General features: G+C 44.9%; 1 protein-coding gene and 1 long non-coding RNA gene across 5 annotated transcripts in view; one reads left to right on the forward strand and one right to left on the reverse strand.

Moving 5' to 3' along the window:
• Nucleotides 1-14,880, reverse strand: part of LOC118887540 — a 149,513-nt gene extending 134,633 nt beyond the window's left edge. The window contains exon 1 of one of the 3 annotated variants that reach the window (XR_005018024.1): nt 14,425-14,873. This is a non-coding gene — a long non-coding RNA (uncharacterized LOC118887540). Of the gene's footprint in view, nt 1-14,424 lie in introns of all 3 variants that reach the window. The other 2 variants (XR_005018023.1, XR_005018025.1) reach the window with 2 other exon arrangements.
• Nucleotides 14,881-14,905: 25 nt separating this feature from the next.
• LOC118887536 (protoheme IX farnesyltransferase, mitochondrial) overlaps nt 14,906-18,521 on the forward strand; it is a 108,427-nt gene continuing 104,811 nt past the window's right edge. The window contains exons 1-3 of one of the 2 annotated variants that reach the window (XM_036838418.1): nt 14,962-15,042; nt 16,598-16,668; nt 17,930-18,063. In XM_036838418.1, coding sequence (XP_036694313.1) covers nt 16,641-16,668; nt 17,930-18,063 — 162 coding nt within the window. In that variant the 5' untranslated portion in view covers nt 14,962-15,042; nt 16,598-16,640. Of the gene's footprint in view, nt 15,043-16,597; nt 16,669-17,929; nt 18,064-18,521 lie in introns of both variants that reach the window. The other variant, XM_036838417.1, reaches the window with a different exon arrangement.

The following is an 18,521-nucleotide window of genomic DNA, read 5'->3' on the forward strand; positions in this document are numbered from 1 at the left end:
CCTTTAGAAACTGGGCACCTTTGTCACTGAGCTAAATGGGTACACCTGGCCCAGGTGCAGGTGTCAGAGAAGCTGAAGGCGGATCCAAGAAAAGATGGAGCAGCTGTGGGCCCAGGTGCTGGCTCACCTCGTGTGTGATAAGGTGAGTCAGCAGGTAATGACAACATGTGTGAGCTACACAATGGCTGCAATGGCCCTTCTGTCTCCAAATCTCCCAGAGAACCTCTCTGCGACCCATTCCACCTGGAGATACACAGGAAAGGTCATTCTGGGATTTGTAGTTTAACACAGCCTGGTTGATAGAAAGCCATCACGTTTTGGATTTCTTTACACTTTCTCTTGTCTACACCACCTTATTCGGGACACCATTATCAGCAACCAAAATGTAATTCCTAGCCAATACTGGACCCCTGTAAGTAAATGTTGACCAGTAGTTGAACTGGATAATGAATAAGATGTGTGGATCCAGATGACTTCAACAGAGACTTTTCTTGTCTTGATAATATGTAAGACATCACTTAAAAAAAAAAAAAACACAGAAAACTTTTTTCTGAAAATCTTAAAGAAAACCATACTTTACTTTGCTGTACACCTGAAACACTGTAAATCAATTATACCTCAATTTAAAAAAAGAAAAGCACACTTCAAAAAGGGAAAATTAAAAGGTCATGGACCTGACAGAAAAGAACAGAAGGAAGGCTCGGAAGGGATGTGGTTATTGTCTAACTGGTCACGAAACTCCTGGCTAAGGGAAATACAGGCTTGTAACCAAAACTCTGAAATGTTAGTTCCAGGATGAAAGAATACTATCACAGTGCCAAGTCTTTTTAAAAAATATGGCTGTTTTGTGTACGGCATAAACTTTTGCAACTTGAGCATCTGTGATTTAAGTCTGCTATCATCCTGCTATAGTTGTTCCTTGTCATTTCTGAATTATTTCCATACCACATATGTCAGGTGGATCTTCGGGGACTGAGTTAGGCTTCAGGGCAGATTATTGGAGGGGGCAGGATGCTCTCCCAGGGAGAGCCTCAGATTATCATGTGGATTTGACGAGGTTTAGGCTAATCCAATGGGGAGCCCTGGAAGAGCCCCACATTGGGCAGAGATGGCCAAGCCCTAGATTCATCTCATGCTCAGTCATTGGTTGGGGCCCTTCTAGAAAGAATGTGGTCTCGGCTCAAAAGCTGAGTTGGATCTGGAAGGTGCTGGAGTCAGGGGCTGTGAGCTCCCTTGAAGTGGGACCTGAGCTGCCCACTTCTGTGTCCACTGCAAAAGCACAGTTACTAATAGACACACCCTTCCGACATGATAGACAAACCCACTTCTCAAAGCCCAGCTGATAAGGAGAATCCTTATTAGGGCAGAGTGACTCGTCTCAGGTCAGAAATTAATTGGAAAGAGCAGTTAAGAAATTAATTGACTTTCCGAAACTCACTGCTCTTGATTTGAGCTGGAAGGCCTTGCTGAGTTCACACAGACCTGAACCAGGTTGGAGAGCCTATTGACGTCTGTCCACAGTGCTCCCCAGTTCCAAGTTCAGTGACGTTTCTTCCTGTTCCGCACACACCATCCAGATGATTCATGCGCTCACGTTTTCCCAGCTACTCCAGGTCCTGTCCTCCCAGCACCCCGCCTCCCCTGACTCACCCCAACTTGTTTCACTTTGTAGGTCCAACCACCTGAGAAGTAGCTCCTCAGACGTCACATTTCCCTAACACCCTAGCTTCCCATCACAATGGACCTGCTCTGTTTTCGTTTCCTCGGTAGAAGGATGACTTAGGCTGAAAAGCTAATCGACACCGACTCATGAAAGCACGCCAATCACCTTGTTTGCATCTCTAGCATTGAACCCAAACAAGGGGCCAGCTAATGGGGGAATTTAAAAACATTTGTTCATGCCCATGTTGGTGAAATTTTGGACAAAATTGGTACGTATTTATCCTTTACAGTGAGAAGGCAGCAGCTCACACTAATGACAATGGCCAGTTACAGATTTTACTCTCAAAAGGTACTCATTCCTAAGTAGTGACCTCAGCAAGTGGACAACGGTTATTTATCAGCCTGTTTGGAAATTTTGATATTGTGAAGGACTTTCTCTTTCTATACTTTAGGTTTTCTACTCTAGATAGAGGAGTAGAAATAGTAATAAAATAACAATTAAGGACCTGCTAGATACAGAGAATGGTGCTTGGTACTTTAACTGCACCATGGGTTTAATGCAGTTGTCCTACAAGCTATGTACTATGTTCCCATTTCACAGATGAGGATCAGAAAGTTTAAGTGGCCTAAGATCAACCAAGCAGCAAATTGTAATGGTCAAGCCTGCTTCAGGTCAGGTCTATCTGGCTCCCTAATCTTTTGCTTTATTCTCTCTCACCCCACAATTCACAAATTACATAGAAGACTTTCTAAGACTTCCAACTTGAACTCCATAGCTGCTGGCATTTGCAGTGTCTAATAGTTGGGGTAGGACAGTGGTGGGATTATAAAGAAAGTAAGATTGGCCATGTGTTGATGATTGCTGATGCAATTATATGCACCCCTATTTGGGGAGGGTCAACTCTCTGCTTTTTATATATTTGAGATTTTCCATAATAAACAGAGGCTTATAGGAGTGTTCATGTTCCATAAAGACAGTCAATGGATACAAACGGCTCACCCCTAACTGGGACATTATGAGGGCTCCCCTCACCCCAACTGGCTACACACACACACAGAGTCACACAGTTTAAAACATCTTCTAGCATGAGCAGTGCAGATGTGAATTAGTCCTCAAGGTGCAAAGCAGAAGTCTGGAAACCTTAGCATCTCCAACACTTATGGTGTAAGCAACCAAGCCTCTAGCACGCGTGAATCACAGCACTCAGCCCCATTCACCGTCTCAGTTCCTCTTCATTTGCTCAAGCCCAGCCAAACCCAGCCAGGGATCACCAGTGGAGAGAACTGCAAATGCAAACTGCGAGCAAATTCGGAGAAAGCCCTCGATTTAGCCGTGAATGATGATGAGGAGATATAAATAAACATTGCTCTCAGCGCAGGTTCTGTCAACACCTCGGCGCCCCGCACGGATTCCTCCAAAGGTAAATGAGCGAGCGTTACTCATCCCTGGTGAGCTCCAAAACCACCTGATGGGGTACACGCTGTACTTGGCTTAGCTTGTTTGCAAACCTCAGCCCTTGGAATACAAAGCTACCAGAAAGTATGCAGCCAACTCTGAAATATGTGTTTTCAGGCAGCCATGAGGGCACAACAGTCATTCTCTTTTTTTGATCCACACGTCAGATCCTGGCAGTGGCCACTCTGGGAGTCTCACAATTTTTTTTTTTTCCCTCCACCTTCTCCATTTTTTAATTTAGTGAGACATACTTATTGTAGAATACATATATTTTTAAATACAGAGAATGAAAAAGAATATTTTAAATTGCTTTAATTCTATCAACCAGAGGTGACTGCTGTTAATTTTGAACGAATGTTTCTAGAATTTTTTAAGGCATATATAAACTGCGAAATTAAAATAGGAACATACTGTAGGTAGTTTGCTTTGTTCATTCAAATATAGCCTATGAACATTTTAATGCCTATAAACAAACTTTACAACATTTACAATGTCTGTGCATGTGGACATAAAACAATTTATTCAGTCAAGACATACTGGATATTTACCAAGAATTATTACTGAACATTTAGGTTGTTTTCAAACTTTTGCTCCTAAAACTGAGATTGGATGACGATTTTAATAAATAATTAATTCTACAAATGTATCATTATTTCCTTAGAATAAATTCCTAGAAGTAGAATGCCCAGATAGAAACTTCTGGAGACTTTTAACAAACTGCCCTCCAGAGAGAGTGCAGTTGTCAGTATCCACCGCGGCCTTATTCCAGAATCTCCCGTTTACCTATGCACATCTTACCATATACTTTAAATCATCTCTAGATTACTTCTAATACAAGGTAAATGCTATGTAAATAGTTGCTGGTGTGTAGCAAATTCAAGTTTTGCTTTTAGGAACTTTCTGGAATTTAAAAAAATATATTTTCAATTCGAAGTTGGTTGGATCCACGGATGTGGAACCCATGGATATGGAGGGCCGACTGGATATAAATGTATACTCCCCGTCACCCTGCACCCTAACAGCACCAATTATCACTTTTTTTAATCTTTGCCAATTCAGTAGGTAGAAGACTACACCAGTTTTTCTGAATTTGTACTTTGACCCTAATGATATTGAAATTTTTATGTTTATCAAAAAAACCCCATGTCTTTTCATTCATATAATTTTGTGCATTTATCATTTATCTCTAGAGCTGTTCACATGTTAATAGTGGTACTCCCTTGTCTGTCATATGTGATGCAGTTGATTTCCTCATTTTTGATTGCCTTTTAACTTGATCTGTTGTTTGGGACAGAGAAAAGTTTAAAATTTTTAGGTTAAAAGAAAAACGCATGCATCTTTATGGATCCTTTGACCTAAGTCATGCTGAGACGGTCCTTCCCAAGCCTTTATTTCCCTCTGTTAACTCATTTAAACTTTTCAATCCGTCTGAAATAGATTTTGGAGTTCAGTGTGAGGTACAGACTTAACATTCCTCCCAAGTGTTGATTCGGTGGCCCCTATGCTAAATGCTTCAGCTAAATATTCTTTTCCATACTTATTTAGCATGCTGCTCTTATCTAAATATGCTAAATGTGTATATACCCTTTGGTCTGTTCTTAGACTTGTCATTTTGTTCCAATGATCTTGTTATCTATTCTTGGGCAAGTACCACCAAATTATTTTAACAACTGGAGCTTCACAATACATTTATCCCCTTGGTGGAGAGCCCTGCCTTATTCTACTTTACTTTCTAACTTTTCTTGGCTATTCTTGCTCATTTATTCTTCCTGAGGAACTCTGGGGTTATTTTATTAAGTACTGTGTCAGGATTATGTTACAGCCCTATATTATACTGGAGAGAATTAACATCACTACAATATTCTCTCTCCTGATACAGAAGCATGGTATGCCTTTCATTTTATCGAAGTCTTCTTTTATGTCCCTGTGGCAGAGTAATACCCATATGTTTCATTGCTTACCTACATTTCTCAGATGCCCTTGCATTGCAGTTATGTTGGGGACATTTGATTAGTTCTGAGCAATGGGCTGGGAGTATAAAAGACATTTGCCATTTTTGATGCGTACACGCGAGTCTCTTTCTTTGATAAGGTGGTGACCATACAGGACATATTGAGAATGGTGGAGCCACAACACAGAAGCAGCCTGGATCTTTGTGTTACTGCTTGGAGGATGGCAGCCTTGACGAGTCACCCAGCTTGCATCAGGCTTTAAGTGAGCAAGAAGTAAACCCTTTTGTTGGTGTCAAGTCATTTAGATTTGAGGACTTGTTACCATCATATAGTCCCTTAGGAAAGGTTGCAAATTTCTTAGTGTCTTCAGATTGATATCTCTGTAGTTATTGTGATAGGGAAATTGTGATTTGATTTACCATAGTATTACTTCATACCATACAGAAGGTCCATGTGACTAGCAGGTGAGGAAGGGAACAGATACGGGGGAAGAACTTCACCATGGTGCCTCAAAAGTCTCAGTACCTGATTGTCATTCTAGCTTACCCTTAGCGAGGGCTCTAGGGCAAAGGCTCCAGGGCAGCATTTCCCAACTCACACCCACTTCCTCAGTTTTAAGCCAGCTTCACGGCTGCCCTTCTTTACTTAGTCCAGGAACTCATTCCAAGTATAAGTGTGATTGAACGCTTCAAGCAGCCTCTGTGTCTGTACCTGATACACTGGCTTCCAGATTCTGTTTGTCCTGGCTCCCAGCCCCTCTGGCTCTGAGTTTGGGGAGGGACGTACTGGTTGAATTTTGCTAGGCGGCCCCTCCTCTTTCTCCATACATGAGTCTCACCCTTTACATGTCATGAATCGTAGACTGATGGGTTCTTTTCTCACTCTGGCCTCACCTGTACTCTAATTTGCAGAAATTCTCAGAAATTATAGCCAAATGGGCAAACCCTCAGTTTGAAATGCAGACATGTTCTTTTTATAGAGAATTGGGGAGGGAGAAGTAATTAAATGTGCGAATGCAAACCATTATTTTAAACTAGTGGTCCTTTCATGGATATTTTCATGAGAACTTGGAAAGACTAAGTGGAAACCCAGATGTCAGCTGAGGGAATAAGTTATCTCCTTCCCTCTACCCTCTGTATGTGGAAGGGAGTAGCAACTGCAAAGACTGATTTTCCCACTGAAACTTTCCTGAGAAGATGGAAATGATTATGGTCAGTTTCAAATCATATTTTCCCCCCAGTGGCATAAATCCTGAATGCTAGCCAGAACACATTTTCACTTGTCCTTCTTTAGGTTCCTGTGAGCTCCTGATTCTCAAACACCCATTCATGGGTGAGATTTTATCTACAGAAAAAGTTCTTCGCTCCTCTGGGGTAAAATATATTAAATACAAATATTTTTTCCATAAAGCTAAACTATTCCATTTAAGTAGCTATCAGATTATATTCTTTTAATATTTTTGGCATTAAATGATCAATCTTTTATGAAGCCATTATATGAACACTAGATGGTAGTTTGATTTGTTATAAATGCCTTTACACAGTTAAAAGCTGGCAATCCCTATGTTGGTTTCTAAATTATTTTTGAGATTTTTTTTCTGGTCTGTATAATCTCAAACCCTCTGAACCACTGGAATGTATCTTCAAATAGTTTTTCAACACGTGGAATATTTTCTGAGCCCTTGCATTCCTGAGAACGCCCGCCTGTCCCACTGAAAGAGAAATTGCTGGGTATAAGGTTCTTAGCTCATAACTTTTTCCCCCTCAGAACAGTGTGGAGTCATTTGGCATCTAACTGTTGCAGAGGAAATGTCAGAGACTCGCCCAGAGTTTCGTTCTCTTGTAAATAGTTACTGAACAGTTGCAAGATTTTTCTCCCCACTTATTACACCTCCCCCTGTTTGAGGCACTGCAGCACAATGTCCCCGAGTGCCTTCCCGAGACAGGATATGTGGTGGCTGATGGCCACGGGGCCAGATTCTAGCATCACCCAAGTTCAAATCCAGTCCTGCAGTTTACTAGCCATTGTATCCTTGGATAGTGTTATGGGTTGAATTGTGTCCCCTAGAAAGACATATTGAAGTCCTGTACCCCAGGATCTGGGAATGTCACCTTCTTTGGAAATAGGATCTCTGCAGATGTAATCAAATTAAGATGAAGTCCTTAGGGTGGGCCCTCATCCAATTAGACTCATGTCCTTAAAAGTGAGAAATTTGGACAGAGACACACACAGAGCAGAGAATGCCTTGTGAAGACAGACACAGCAGGAAGACTGCCATGTGAAGACTGAGGCAGAGATTGGAGTTCGGCTGACACAGCCTGGGAACTGAATGCCTGGGTCTCTCAGAAGCTGGAAAAAGGCAGGAAGGATGCTCCACAGAGGCTTCCGAGGGACCATGGCCCTGCTGATACCTTGATTTCAGACTTCCAGGCTCCAAAACTGGGGGATGCTACACACCTGTTGTCTTAAGCCACCCAGTTTGTGGTACTTTGTTATTGCAGCCCTAGGAACCTAATACAGATTTCTCAGACTATGAGCTTCGATTACTTTATCTATAAATGTGGATAATTGTCTGTTAGCTGTAAGGTTGTTGCGAAGGTGAAATGTGATTAGATGAGACAAGGTACGTAAATTCTGGGACACAGGAAGAATCTAAGAATACAGGGGGTGTCTGTGCTGTTATCATCATCATGGCCACCATCACCACCATCACCATCTTCCTTGGGGACCCTTTCTCCTGGGAATGCTTGCTTTCTTTTTCTGTACTCTTGACATTTTACACAAAGCTTATGTGATTTTTTAAAAATAATAAAGTCATTTTGCTTAACTCTGGATTCCCAGGCCCACCCCCAAAGATTTTTGATTGGGTAGGTCTCTGGAATGAGTATTATTTGAAGGTGTCCAGACATGAACTCTCATTAAGTATTGAAAGTGCAATGTAATTGAAGTGGTGGACCTGGTATTAGTATTCCTGTTCTATATACCCAGAAACTGAGGTCAAAGGAAATTGAACCCAACTCAGAAAACGCAAAATCAAGTAATTTTTTGAGGCCGGACTACAATAACTTCACTTGTTTGATGAAATGTGAAACTCTAGACTAGTATGAAAAAATGCCAGATAAAGAGGACTCTATAATACATAAAATATGGGAGACGGCCCAGTATTAGGATTAAGAACACATCCCTTGTAAATCAGGCAGGTTTAAATTCTAGTTGTGGTACTTACTTTCTAGCTATGTGAACTTGGAAAAATTATTTAATCTTTTAAAATCTTTTAAGGTCTCAAGCTCTTCCTCTGAAAATGGGAATGACACACATCTGGGTTCTGGAGAAAAGTAAATGATGTCATGATAAAGCACTTAATGCACCGTAAATGCTAAAGAAATGGCATATTTTTGCAAATATGCATTGATACTTATTTCAAAAAAGAAATCAACATCTTCATTTCCTGCTATCAATTGTCTTAAAGGTACAAATGCAGGGAGAAAGAAGATCCATAGATGAGAACTAATAACTGATTTTAGAAAAGATCTGATGTTTATGCTTTCCTAGTAGCTTGCTAATTATTTTTGTTCTGAGAATAACCTTGCTGGGATTCTTCTTATTAATTTGCATTTAGCAAATCTCCTTGTACCTTGGAATTCTCTAGTTTTATAACACTGACAGGTCATTTACCAGAATATATAAGAACCATTTTTAAGAGTTCCTGGTAGCTAATAGAAAAATGTGTGTTTAGGTGTTTAGGGATGCTCTTTATGGGTTATGATTTTCTCAACCAGTAGTGGCCAACAGGATTTGTTTCCTGCTACACTTGGAGCATTCCACTATATTCTTCACGAGGCTTCAAGATTCCAAGGAGGAGGAAACCAGAAAAGGGATGCTTTCCTGATGTGGGGAAGCAGGACATTTTGACATCAGCAAAGGAACTGGGTGCACAGTAAACAGCCAAGAAACAAGACAAGAAGCTCGTCTGCACAAAACTGCGTCTTTTATTTGTTTTATTTAAACCGTTGTGGACTTATATCCTATTGGAAACAGCCACCATGTTGAGTTTGTGTTATTTTTTTTAGACACGGCATGCGTTTCAGCTGTCTGACATGATCTGGGTTGCTTCTCCATGCGGTCTTCCTCGGCAAGCTCTGGTGCAGGTCACTCGGCTCCCCGGCCCCACTCCTGAATGTCCCATCAGGGATGCAACGAACCGGAAACCCGGAAAGGAGCTTAAGCAGAACAGTACGCTTATAGCAGTAAGTCTGCAGATAGATGTTCCAGGCTTGGAGCAGTGGCCCAACAAGTTCATCTAGAACCTAGGCTCTCTTTTTCCTACTCCGCCTTCCCTGGCATGTTTTTTCATCACTTCACAATTGCGAGACGGCTGCCTCAGTGCCAGGGATTCCACTTTCAGCCCTGCTTCCTGAGAATGAAAGGAAGGGAAAGGCCCAGAGCACCGCCCTTTGCACACCTTCGGTAGTGAACGAGGTTTTTCCTAGCAACCTTGTCTGCAGGTTTCTCCTTCTCTCTCTCTAGCCGGAACTGGGTCATATGGCCTCCCCGGCTGTCAGGAACTCTGGGCAAGTGTGGCTGAGATCCCTCTGTTTGACTGGAGGCCATCGCGACTCACCTCCTGGGCTGAAGGTACTGCTTCCCTTCAAATCGCGGCCTGTTGATTAACGAAGGTGGAAGGCCGCGGCAGTGAACAGTATTTGCTCAAGTGCATTTCCCTGTGGCTGTTTCATTTTCCTGCATTCCTGAACTTCGCTTTCCACTTATGATGTCCCCAAGCTCCTGGATGGAATCAGCTCTGGGGTGTAGAGCTGGAAAAGGTTACAGCTGAGGGGTAATGTCTGACTGGAGTGACCTTGGACCAGGATCCTTACTGGTCACCTTGGAGGAACTATTAAGAGATCTGAGGAACTGATTTAGGTTATTCAAGCTCATAGGAGGCTGATTTGTAAACCCTAATCTGTACACGTACAGTGGAACGTCTGTTCACCTGAGAACTCACAGCAGTTATCTGTCCTGGCTCCAAACTTACCCTGTATCCGGCGCCTGGTGGTGCTGGAGCTGGGAGTCTGCAAACCACGCTCCTGCAGGCTCTCTCACCGCTCGGCTCTGCCAAGATGGGCCAGCGACGCTGCAGGACGGAGAGGGCAGGGCTCCCTCCTCCCACCTGCTTCCCGTCTGCCTGCGGCCCCTGGGCACCTCACTCCAGTGCTCCTTCACCCCAGCAGCAGCGGCTGAGGCCACGTACAGCTTTTCTAACACCTTAAGATCCAGCCTGGTCAGGTCCCCCGCAGAGATCAGCGCATCAGTAGAGCAGTGCCTGTTCCTCTCGGTTTCCACACTGTAGTAAGCCTGGCCTCATTCCCATCATCCAGTTACAGAGGTGGTAGCTGCCCTCTGAAGTTGCTACCTCTGTGACACTCAGAGTTCTTTTTAACCCTTTCGATTGCCTAATTAACATCAGTCTCCTGACCTGACTTGACCCAGCATCACCACCATGAAGCCACGGCCAAAGGCAGGGTCCTGAAATACTCCACGCTTCCCCACACCTGAGTTGCCTACTGTAGCAGTGGTCACCTTTGCTAAGCCTCCGGAGGAGGATAAGCGTGGGTAAAAGCCAGTTTATTATCACACTGAGGCTCTGGACACACACACTTGTGTGGGAGCCCTGACGCTGGCGAGCAGAGCTACATCCGGTGGGAGCCCAGCTCACTGGAAGGGGCCTGAGCATCGGCCTTTCCCAGCAGGAGGGAGGCCTCCCTCAAGCAAGAAGCAAACCAGGCCTGTCTTGTCACCACCTACCCCCAACATCATGGGACCAGGGGAAGAACCCTGTCTTTCTATTGTTGAGTATGTCTTCATTTCTCCATCTAGGAGTGGAACTGCTGGGTCATATGACAGCCCCTTATTTAACTTTTTGAAAAACTGCCAGACTGTTTTCAAAGGCAGCTGCACCATTTTACATTCCCACCAGTAGCACATCAGGGTTCCAATTTGATTTTTTTTTAAAATTAATTAATTAATTTATTTATTTTTGGCTGTGTTGGGTCTTCGTTTTTGTGCGAGGGCTCCCTCCAACTGTGGCGAGCGGGGGCCACTCTTCATCGCGGTGCGCGGGCCTCTCACCATCGCGGCCTCTCTTGTTGCGGAGCACAGGCTACAGACGCGCAGGCTCAGTAATTGTGGCTCACGGGCCTAGTTGCTCCGCGGGTATGTGGGATCCTCCCAGACCAGGGCTCGAACCCGTGTCCCCTGCATTGGCAGGCAGACTCCCAACCGCTGCACCACCAGGGAAGCCCCCAATTTGATTTTAAGTCTTATTTCTCTGACTGCTAATGCTGTTGACCACCTTTTCATGTACTTATGGCCATTTGCATATCTTCTTTGGAAAAACTCTATTCAGATCCTTTGCCTATCCTTGGGCTTTGAAATCTATTTTGCTTTTAGATGGATAATTCTGTGCTAACTGATTACATCCTGCATACTAGGTTGGGATTTTGCCTAGAGGAAGCTACGTCTGTATCTATTGCAGTAAATTCATCAAGGCTTTGAGAGAGTTAGCATGCACTCAGAAGTCACATCAGACGGAATAAAATGCAGATTGGATTCCATACAGACTCTCCAAGGAGAAACTCTGAGATTCTGCTTTCAAATTCTGACGCAAATCCACTACAGGACAAAGTGGGACTTGAGGGCAGCTTGGTTTTTAACTGGGTGCTAAGCCATTATCTAGGTAAATCGTGATAACATTAGTTTTAAGAGACAAAGTACAAAGCTTTACATTGATTATTCAGAATCACGTTTAAAAATACATATGCAAGTGATAACTGTAGTTAATGACCACATTAACATAAAATTGAATACAACTCAACTTTCAGTAACTGTGGGCTAATTAAAACTATGCTTTTAGCTAAAAATAATGCTTTTAGTTCTTTATGTCTCTTGTCATAAGCAATATTAAACAAAATAAGCAGGTAATTAAAAACATATTCTACAAAAATCTGTGAAACATATTTATTTTACTTGAAATGTAAAAATTAAAAAATCCAAAGTCAAATAAATATATATAGTTGTGAAGTCCTACATAATTTCACGAGTGAAGATGCCACAGATAGAGTGAGGGACAAGAAAGACAATATAATGAGATGGAAAAATGCTGGCCTGGGTGTCTGGAGACAAAGTTCTATCACTCAGAGTAAATTACTTAACCTCTCTGGACCTCAGTTTCCAAATCTATAAAATGAAAAGGTGCAGTTATATGGCTGTTGAGGCCCATCTCTACATGTCCTATTCATCTACAGTGACTGAAGGGCAGAGCTTGTAAATGGCATTTTCTAAGGAAACCTGTCCAGGAAAAGTAAGTCTAATGACGCAAGATTATTCCAAATCAGGAAGTCTGATTCACCTTAGAATAAGTGAGAACTGTCAACACAAACATAGTCCAAGCCCCAAATTGTTCGTATGTTTGGCTGTGTGTGTGTGTGAGAGAGGCTGGCACTTCCCAAGTTTTCAGGGTATTTCACACAAGGGTTTGTTTCCAAAATGTTTGGAAAACAACAGGTTCAACAAAACCGTGGCACACCCTTTTAGCTGCTTAACCAAAATCCCTTCTCTACTTGTTTCTTAGTTTAACATCACTGTGGTTTGATTCCAGACAGCACGATGTCTGGGGGATGGACTGTGATTGGCCGAAGCTCATCACTGCAGTCCTGCTCTCTGCTTTGTCAGCCTCCCTTGCAGCTACAGGCAGCCAAATCACCGCACAGGGCAGTGGAATTCTCTTCCTCCCAGAAGTATCTCCAGGGATTACTTTTCCCGGGCCTATGCTTTGGGATTATTGACATAGGCTAACTTAATTACAAATGAATGCACTTCCTGACCAATCTCATCAGAAGGTATTCATCGTTTAGGCCTTTTTTCCCATATGACACTGACTGGTTTCTCTCAATAAATAAAAACTTATGCATTCATTCATGGACTTGACTTTGCCCCCATTTCTGGAAAGAACTGAAAATGAAGAGAAAAATCTGTTGGCCAAGGAGGAACATGTCTATTAAACTTCTTGTCTATCACAAGCCTAGAGAACTCAGGAATTCATATTTTCGGAGTGCATGAAACATTAACACTCATGTGAATCAACCTTTTAGACATAGCTGTGTTGTCAAAAAAAGAAAAAAAAGTTGGAATCTAGTAATTCTCAGTTCCGTGTACCAAAATCACCTGTGATGCTTTAAAAAGAAAATTATAGGTCCATTCCACCCATTCCCCACCCTTTCTAATTTAATAGGTCTGGAGGTGGCTCAGGCATCTGTAATTTTTAAAGCCCTACAGGTGATGCTGACAGGCAGCCAAGGTTGAAATTCTCTGTGTTTTACAAATCACAGAGGCTGTGACTCTTCAAGATGCTTGGGTGAATAAGGCCGTAAGGCACGGTGGAAATCACGTGGTAACAGGTATCAGGGGTTCTGGTCTTGGTCTGGAACTCAGCAGCTAGGTGACTTTGGGCGGATAAAACTCTTTGAGCCTTAACTTGTTATTCAAAAGAGGTTACCTTTTCCTGTGGATGTCAACACCAAACGTTTCTAAAAAGCACATGGAAAATTACAAGGCCTTTTGAAAACTTTTAACATAGTATTTAATGCTGTTTACCTCTTCAGGGAATATCCTTTCCTTTCCTTGTATGCAGGAAAAATCCACTGCTCCTCCAACCGAGTACCAAGTTTAAATCGCCGACGCCTTCCCTGACCAACCACACAGAACTGCTACCTCACCTGGGTTTCTGCAGCACTTTCTACATCACCACCATCACACTGACCTTGCTAACTGATAACCCCTCTCGCCCCACTGGTACCGTTGTCAGCTCCCACACAGTCAGGGGGTCTCATTCTTCTCGGTACCCCCGTGCCCGGCAATGCTAGCCGAGATGACCCACGTGACCACCTACCACCTTATCACTGAAGACAGAGAAGTTACCCTCCTAGAACCCAGTTACCTATTTCTTCTCTTTCAAAAGCTGAATCTTTTCCCTTCAGTGCACCGTTAGCTGCGGAACTCCAACACCAAAACCAGACGAAAGGAGGAGCGCTGAAACCTGCCCTCCTAATCAGACACGAATGATAACTTATCAGTTCTTGGCCGTGACAGGAGTCTGGCTGGGTACCCACTGCAGAGACATCCTTTAATTCTCTCAACCATCTTATGGGACATATGCTATTATGATCCCCGTCGCACAGCGACATAACCGAGGTTCAGGGGACTTAGCTCGTTTGCTCAACAGGTCAGGAGGCCAGGAGGTGGAGCCAGGAATACAGAGGTCACTCCAGAGCCCGGAACCTTAAACTCTGCACGCACCTTCCTCGTCCCGAGATGCTCCTGACGACTCCTCGGCGTGGCTCAGGGGCCAGGAGCCCGAGTGCATCGCTCCCCGCATCTGACAGCGAATATGGTAAAGCTGTAACTGATGGGGCTGGAAGCTGAGGGCACCGTCCCCAGAACCCTTTCCTCCCGGCGCCTCGGTGGCCCAAAAGGATCCCGGAGGTAACTGCAAGCGGCCCGCGAGCAGCCCGCGGACGGCCCTACCCAAGCGCCAGGCCCCTCGGGTCCGGCCAGGGATGCCGGCCTCGGGGCGGGAGGCGCGGGTCCGCCGTCGCGCGTGGCCTTTCCTCGGAAGCCTCCGCCGCCCCGCGCTCCTCGCGCTCCGCGAAGGTACCTCAGGTCCCGGGCCCTAGGCCCAGCGCGCTCCGGCCCGGCGGCCGGTCAACGCCCCTCAGGCCACAGGCCTCCACTTCCGCGTCCCGCCCGCCGGAAGTGACGAACCGGAAGCTCCCGCTCCTCTCACGGGGGGCGGGGAAAGAAGATGGCGGCGCCCAGCAGCCGGTGAGGAGAGAGGACGCGGGGACTCCGGGGGGCCGCCGGACTCGTGCGTGATGGCCGCATCCCCGCATGCTCTCTCTTCGCGCGTCCTGACAGGTACTGCTCCCGTTCTCGGGCACCACTTTGGGGGAATTTTCTTCTCTTTGCCACGTGTGACGCCGTGGTTCCGCCTGCCTGCAACCTTGGGAGCCCTTGGCGAGGTCGGCGGGGCACCAGTGCGGGAAGTGACTTTTGGAGTAGCCTGACGTGAAGAGGCCACGGAGCTAGGGTCTAGTCTTGCACTTGGGCCCCGGTGGTCCGCACCGTCTGCATCTCCTCCTCCCCCCGGGGCGGTGGGCGCGGTGTCCGGTGCTTCTTTCAGTTTTCAGAGACTGGAGGCTGCGGGAGAGAGGACGGGGTAGAACCTGGGGGCTCCACGAGCCTCTTGGCTTATTAGAGTCCTAGGTCCTAGCCATTTGTAAGTTACTCGTACGTCCCACTTGTAAGGACCGGGCAAGTGCTTTTCTCCCCCACCCCCCAACCCGGAAGCCTTGTCCCAGGATAAAGGGTCATGATGGCGATGATAAAGATAATGACCACCTCAGACAGCGGGCCATAACCACCCCCTGACCCCCAGACTTTTGTCTTTCTCCATTAGTGTGGTCCCTGATATAATCCCTCCACGCCAAGGACATAGCTATATGTTGAAAGTGGGATGCACTTTCCTGCCCCTTGGCTCGGTCTCAGCTCAAATGTTACCTGTTCAGAGAGGCCTGACCACCCTATCTAAGGAGAGCCCCCCGCCCCTCTTTTCTTGCATCACCCTGTTTCTTTCATGATGGTTAGCATAGTCTGTAGTTGTTTATTTATAACCGGTTTATTACGTGTTTCTCTAAACTAGGAGATTGAACCTTGTGCAGGCAGGGACGGTATCTCTCTGGTTCACCTCTGTGTCCCCAGTGCCCGACACAGTACCGGGGGTGCATTGTTGGTGCTGAATAATTACGTGTGAATGAATGAAATTTCTCCTGATGGAGTTATTAAACTGGAGGTTGGGAACTGTTTTGCCCCCCTCCACCCCTGTAGTTTAGGATGGTAACTGATGGGTGACGAATGTGGTGCTGGTGGCCCATGTTGGAGGTGGACTCCCTTTGGGCCTATAAAATGAGGCAATTCAACTAGATGATCTCAAAGGTCTCTTCTGGTTCAAAAGGAGGGCAGGAGGGTGAGAAGTGGGAGTGTGTATACATGAAACAAGATTGGCCGAGGTTTGGTAGTTGTTGAAGCTGGGGGATCAGTGATGGGGGCTCATTGTGTTCTTCTGCTATTGCATATGACTGGGATTTTCCATAATGATACATTTTATTTAAAGGGTCTGTAGTTCTTTTTGAATTTCTTTGTTGCCTTCTCCCATCCCTGACTGTGAGTGTTTGATCCTGACCCTAGACACTCATTCTCAGAGAGCTCATCCTTTCTTAGCACTTGAATTATCACCTCTGTAGGGAGGTTTTTCCAATGTGCATTCCTCAAGATTGGCTGCTTTTCTGCCTTTCAGTTCTGTATTTTCAGCTTCCTATAGGACAAGTCCGCCTGACTACTTAGAATTCCCCAGTTCAGTAAGTGGGCTGCATATTCCACATGGTTTGTTGCTGGACCCGTCTTTTTGATGCAGGTATGGGGGGAATTAACAGACAGCTTATTAGCTTCCTGAAGCTATGAACATAATCGCCAAAAGATCTGCTAGTAAGTGGTCTGTGCAACCTGCTATGATCCACTTGGAAGATCCACTGTAAGAGCTTGATATGGAAGCAGCATGGGGGGAAGGTGGCAGAAGGGTAAATAGGGACTGTATCAGGTACCTAGTGGTCATGCCTGACTGTTCTTCTAAAGCTTCAAAGAATTTTATAGCCATTAAAAACTTTTCAGGACCTTTCAGCTTCTTATCTGTGCACTTCATTTTTTTTTTTTAATAAATTTATTTATTTATTTATTTATTTTTGGCTGCATTGGGTCTTCGTTGCTGCGCGCAGGCTTTCTCTAGTTGTAGTGAGCGGGGGCTACTCTTCGTTGCGGTGCGCGGGCTTCTCATTGCGGTGGCTTCTCTTGTTGCAGAGCATGGGCTCTAGGCGCACGGGCTTCAGTAGCTGTGGCACGCGGGCTCAGTAGTTGTGGCTCGCGGGCTCTAGAGCTCAGGCTCGGTAGTTGTGGCACATGGGCTTAGTTGCTCCGTGGCATGTGGGATCTTCCCAGACCAGGGCTCGAACCCGTGTGCCCTGCATTGGCAGGTGGATTCTTAGCCACTGCACCACCAGGGAAGTCCTGTGCACTTCATTTTAAAAGCCCTACAATCATGACCCAGTGTTGATGGTGAATAGTGGATATGGCCATATGTTTCCAGATTTTTTTTTTTATTAATTTATTTTTTTATATTTTATTTTTGGCTGTGTTGGGTCTTCGTTTCTGTGCGAGGGCTTTCTCTAGTTGCGGCAAGTGGGGGCCACTCTTCATCGCGGTGTGCGGGCCTCTCCCTGTCGCAGCCTCTCTTGTTGCGGAGCACAGGCTCCAGACGCGCAGGCTCAGTAGTTGTGGCTCACGGGCCTAGTTGCTCCGCGGCATGTGGGATCTTCCCAGACCAGGGCTCGAACCCGTGTCCCCTGCATCGGCAGGCAGATTCTCAACCACTGCGCCACCAGGGAAGCCTTATATTTTATTCTTAAAAAGATCTACGGTTTGGTCATTTCAGCATTTGATATAATAAAAGCCTAATGATCCTGAGATGAAAAAGTTCCCTAGCCCTGCTGGAGAATTACGCTCACTTAAACAGTGAGCAGGGCTGATCAATACCGTTCATTCACAGGTCTGGATCAAGTCATTTCAAAGTTCTGACCCATCACTCATGTGTTGCTTACCGTGGTGCGGGCTCTGCTTCTGGGTAGGTCCAGTCATCACTTGGTGAGAAGTATTAACGATTTTAACATTTTTTCCCCCTTCCTCTCTATTACAGGCTGGGTAAGAGGATGTGTCTGGTATCTAGAAAGGAGAGCCTTGCAGGAGTCACCTCGTAGGTTCCTGCATCTTCTCAGGAACGTCAATCAACAGTGGGTTACATTTCAGCACTTTAACTTCCTCAGGCACATGGTACGTTCAGAAGACCATCCTCACTTTGTGCTCCCTGCCTTTACTTTCCCTGTGTGAGGGGACTGTAAGAAGAGTTTTAAGAAGTACTCTTTGAAAAGGACTTTTATTTCATGTGGTCTGAAGTTTATCCACAACTTTAATCCCTTGTTCTGTTTATGCTTAACTGAAACCAGAATAATTCTGGTGTCTGAGTTTTAAAGTATGATCTTGAACTTATTGATTAAGTTTGGGAAAAGATTGAAAACTGCTGGCATGTTTCGACTAGGCCACAATTAGGAAAAGCTGAACTGTTATGATGCATCTTTTAAAATTCTTTAAAGTTCTGTGAATACATCAGTAATACAGAAATAATTGCTTTAACTGTGTGACCTTCCTGTCTTCTAACATCAGCAGTGTATTCAAAAGTCTTTTAAACACATGCCCTTCTGAGCAGATTCAAACAAATTGAGTTTGTGATT

Source organism: Balaenoptera musculus, chromosome 20 (genome assembly GCF_009873245.2).
Source record: "Balaenoptera musculus isolate JJ_BM4_2016_0621 chromosome 20, mBalMus1.pri.v3, whole genome shotgun sequence".
NCBI lineage: Eukaryota > Metazoa > Chordata > Mammalia > Artiodactyla > Balaenopteridae > Balaenoptera > Balaenoptera musculus.